This window comes from Arachis duranensis, chromosome 9 (genome assembly GCF_000817695.3).
Source record: "Arachis duranensis cultivar V14167 chromosome 9, aradu.V14167.gnm2.J7QH, whole genome shotgun sequence".
In the NCBI taxonomy this organism is placed as follows: domain Eukaryota; kingdom Viridiplantae; phylum Streptophyta; class Magnoliopsida; order Fabales; family Fabaceae; genus Arachis; species Arachis duranensis.
In genome coordinates this window covers 84,194,874-84,199,686 of record NC_029780.3, presented here as the reverse complement: position 1 = coordinate 84,199,686, position 4,813 = coordinate 84,194,874, and the positions used below count along the sequence as shown (strand labels likewise).

At 30.7% G+C, this 4,813-nt stretch overlaps 1 protein-coding gene across 6 annotated transcripts; it reads right to left on the bottom strand.

Annotated features, from left to right (window-relative positions):
- Positions 1-160: 160 nt before the first annotated feature.
- On the bottom strand, positions 161-2,203 carry LOC107466045 (uncharacterized). 6 transcript variants are annotated; one of them, XM_052253876.1, is made up of 3 exons: positions 2,046-2,203; positions 1,582-1,644; positions 179-1,488 (listed from the first exon to the last, which is right to left on the bottom strand). In XM_052253876.1, exons 2-3 carry the CDS (start codon positions 1,625-1,627, stop codon positions 350-352), a joined length of 1,185 nt encoding a protein of 394 aa, XP_052109836.1. In that variant the 5' UTR covers positions 1,628-1,644; positions 2,046-2,203; the 3' UTR covers positions 179-349. The 6 variants fall into 6 exon arrangements, with proteins under 6 accessions (XP_015940510.1, XP_020986004.1, XP_052109835.1 ...); XM_016085024.3 differs by having other exon boundaries at positions 161-1,715; XM_021130345.2 differs by having other exon boundaries at positions 178-1,488; positions 1,582-2,203.
- Between the last annotated feature and the right edge of the window lie 2,610 nt (positions 2,204-4,813).

Genomic DNA, 4,813 nt, shown 5'->3' with positions numbered 1-4,813 from the left:
TTAGCACTTGAAACTGGAAAAAGAATTATTTAACTTTACAGCATCTTTAAAATGTTATACGTATAAATCCCCTGACAAAAATAGTTTTCTTTTAGATACAACCAACGTGACTTCACTTAACAGTAGACCTCTACTTTTCTACAAAAAGTTCTATATACGAATGAATTAGATTACTCAAATTTTTAGTAACAAGAATCCAATATAAATGGCAAAAGAATTAGAAGTGTCTGCTATTCAATAACTAGAATTAGAAACTTTCAACTGGAGTATGCCATATATGCACATAAAATCAAATGATTAAAAATCTATAATCAAAGACTAGATTCTTTACTGTCACCATTAGCTGCTTCTATACTTCTTTATCTGCATTATTTGGAAATTGGAAATCTATTGACATCTTCCCCAAAGATTTTGTTAGCATGTCAGTCATAGTATTAGAGCCTGCAGATGGCATGGTTGCTTGGACTCCACTTGTCCTTTCGTCTGGCTTCTCACAATTGTCTTGATCACAACTTTCAGATTCCCTCAAAAATGTTTCGCCCGTCTCATTTGCTTTCTGGCTATCATTAGTATCCGGATTAAGGGCAGCTAGTTTTGTACTAAGCGCATTTACAGCAATGTCCATAAAATGGTTACGAAGCTCCGCCTGGTAGATGCCTTTTGCAATGCCGCTCTCTTTAGCTTGGGTTATCCCGCTATATTTGAAATCCGGCTCCTTTGAGTTTCGCTCATCACAGCTGGTCAAGCTCATATCCTCCAAGGCACTTCTTATCTTGGAAGGATTAAAGTAACTTCTTTTAGCAACAGGGTGCTCCTCTTGGGAGGCATTTTCCCTCTCTGTTACTTGCTCCTCATTGCGCTTTCGCTTTACTTTCTGATACATCTGTTGAACATCTTTTTCTTGAGTTGCAGAGGAACCCTGACAAGTTTTTCTCAGTAATGTACTGCCATGAAAGTTGCTTACATCATGTGCCTGTGGATTGACAGTGTGCAACCCCCTGGAGCGCCTCCTTGCTGATAAAACCTTCCGTCTATCTAGTTCAACTGCCATAAATTCTTTGTTGCAAACAAAACACAAAAGTCTACAGTTAACTTTAATTCTAGGGTACAGGAATACAAGCTTGCACCTACGGCACATAGTCCAAAATGTACTTGATCTTGATGCAGGTGAATTCTCCTTCTGAATCTTTGCAATTGAAGTGGCAGCCTCGGTAACATTGTGATCACAATTAGCCCCCTCTTCTGATGGTATATATTCACACTCAGTTGCAAGTTTACATGTTTCCACCTTCACCTCCTCATCGAATGCTGGGGCATTAATCTTCTCATCGATCATTGCCCTCTTAGCCTTATCTGACAGCACACTCCATGCTTGCGAAACAAGTTCAAAGGCCCCATCTGCGCCAACAAACTTGTTCCTCTCAGAGTGAATCAGGGAAGCTAAACTCACATACGATTCCCTCATCGTGGCAACATCGTCTTGCGTGCCTACACCAAGCATAGTGTACCAATCAATTTCACCATTTATTTTAATCTTAGCAGCGAGGTATATACCAAATATTTTTATCATCTGCTCAATACCCTCAAGACCAGGAAACAAATTTCGAGCCATACGAGCGAACCTCATTGCAGTATAAACATCATCTGCAGCAAACATTTTCTCAGAAATCTCTTTGGCTCTGATGGCCTTATGCTTATTTGACTCATCCATGTGCCTGCGGAAATATTAAGATATAATCCACACTTCTCTTCTGCACTCAAAAACTACACAGCAGGATCCTCCATTGATAGGGTTATGAAAACAATTTATAAAATTTCATATGAATGCATTCATTCTCTACTGTGATCAATAAAGTGCATTATAATCACTAACCATCAAATGATCGGAAACCCCTTTCTTTCCCAATTGCAACGCTTCAAAAGTTTCCTACCTCTTCTTTCGTTTTCTATAATTCTAAGTTTCTAAGTTCTAACTGCTACCTAACAGCATACTGAGAGTCAAATTGAAAAGAAAAATAGAAACTTCGAAGATAATTTGATAATACCTCAAATCTCGATGATGCTGTTGGAGAACTGGTGGAAGAAGGAGAAGAGAAGAAAGATCAAATAATCGGAGAAGAAAGAACTTATTTTTAGGCAAATCCTGCTTTTGCTGACTTGATTCTTTGCTTGTGGAAAAAACCGCAGATTCGGGGAAGTTCGTTCGTTTGCAATTTTCAAAATTAATTCAAATATGGGAAATTGGCAATATATCTTTTTATTATGTGTTTTTTCTTAATTGTGTTGTCTGGTATAATTTTTTATTATATAATTTTTAAATTTAATTTAAAAAATATGTGACAGAAGATATTAAATAATGAGATTATACTTAATAAAATAATTAAGAAAATTAAAAAATCCATTTCAGGAGAAGATACAATTTGTTACCAAAATTCCTCCTAAGGTGTTTGGATCACTTCTCTTTTTTGGCATTTAGCCAAAGTGCCAAACTTTTACGAAGGAGTAAGTCATTTTTTTTTTAAATTGTAACATTTTTTAAATATTTAATTTTGAGAATTTAATTTTTAAAATTAAAATTTAGCATATAAAATTCAAAATTTAAAATTTAGTTTAAAATTTAAAATGAAAAAATTAATTGATATTGACATTGAAAAAGTTAGCTTCCTACTAAATTCAAATTTTCAAAAAAATTAGTTATTAAATTAATTATCTATATAAAATATACATTAAAATAATTAAATAATACATATATTTATATATAATACATAGTAGTTAATTTGATTGTTGATTTTTTGTGTGTATGTATAACATTACTTTGCTATTTTTCGATGTGAGGATTATAATTTTTTTGTTTTTTAAACTAGAATTATTAAGATGATTCTTTGTATTAAAATAATTCTCTTATTTTAGTCTTTAAATTATATGTAAAAAATAATGTTTATAATTTTATATTAAAAAAGTACCTAGTCACCAAAAAAAATATTTAAAAAGTACACCAAATCTCTTCTAAGCCTAATAGCCAATAGATTTAGCACATTTTTATTTTTATTATTGGATTAATAAGGGTGTTTTTTTGAATTGTGATCTATTATGGTATTTTTTTAAAGAGAAAGTATAGATAAATAATGAAAATATTAAATAATATGAACAATGGATATATCGGATGTTCAATTTACTAGGCGTGTAGATGGTTATTCTAATATTAAGATCTAGGTGAGTAATTTGAAGTGTAATGTGTTTTACTTGAATTAGGAGTGTTTGCGGTGGGGTTTGGATCGGGTTTCAGTAAAAAACTCATCTAATCTGAACACTATGTTTACTTGCGGTGCGGTTTGGATTGGATGGTTTTTTTTTAAAAAAAAATCCGATCCAATTTCAAGCGGATTGGATTGGATTGGATTTGCGGTTTTATAAATTAAAAAATTAAATATATATAACAAGTCTCAACATCAAATTTCAAATAACCAACAATGACATAGCAAGTCTTAACAATATCTTAAAAAACCAATGATAACATAACAATAGGAATAAAATTATAGGTTAGTTAAAATAAATAAATAAATCACATTTTGAATATAAAATATCTATTAAATAATAATAATACATGAAAAATATAAAAATATATAACAAATTAAATATGTTATAAGTATAATTTTAAATATAATAATAAAATAATAATATTATAACACATTGTATGGTTTAGATTGGATTAGATCGGTTGTGAAAAGTAGATCTGAAATCTGATCCGATTTAGCGGTTTGTAAAAAAAAAGAAGATCCAATCAAATTTGAATTAGTGTGGTTTTAATCGATTTTCGGTTTGGATTGGATTAGACGAACGGTTTAATTTAGATCGGTTTGGATTTGAACACCCCTAACTTGAATTGGACTAATTTTAGGATCCGTTGTTTTATGTTGTTAAAAAAAAGTCATTGGTTACCTAGCATGATCCTTTTCTAAAATGTGGGATGATTTAATTTAGAGAGTACAAATCGAACCGTCTAATTTTTAACAAGTACACAAACCGGACGGTCCGATTTGTGTACTCTAATTTTTTTTTAATTTTTTAAACACAAATCGAAAGATCCGATTTGTGTACCCAAAATTTTTAAAATCTTTTAAACACAAATTGGATCGTTCGATCCGATTTGGGTACCTCCCATCATTTTAAAAAACACAAAAAATTAAAATATTAAAATATCTCACTCATTCTATTTCTATATATAAATTTTTTAGCCTAGATATAGTACGTAAGCTTAGTTAATAAGAAAATTTTCATAAACAAAATAAAAATATCTTTCCAAAAATAATTAAACAACATTTAAATCTCAAATTTTTTTTTTGGAGAAAAATGAATTAAGTCCATCTCGATTACGACCAAATTAGTTGGATTCCAACAACCGATTATGCTTTTTTGTATTTTTTTTCTTTTTACATTTGTAATATATGTATTATTTTTTTCTTTTTACATTTGGTTGAATTTAGCACTGCAGGAAACTCGAACAGACTTTTTTTTGTTGCTCTTATTTTAAAGTAAACATTCTTTAAATTTGTTTTGTTTCAAAATTTGTTGTCGTTACCATAGAGTGTTACTTGTTACAGACCATAGCTCCACATTACAAATACTTTGTTTGACTTGATGAATATGTTAGTTCATATACATATAAAGCTGATGTCAATCAGAATGGAGTGGTTGAAAGTTTGAAAAAGATGGAGGAAAGATTACAGATACTGGAAGTCATGATGGCAAAGTAGAGAACTGAAAAAAAAATTTTGGAGGCAACACTAAATGCAGATATTTTAATGAGATATTT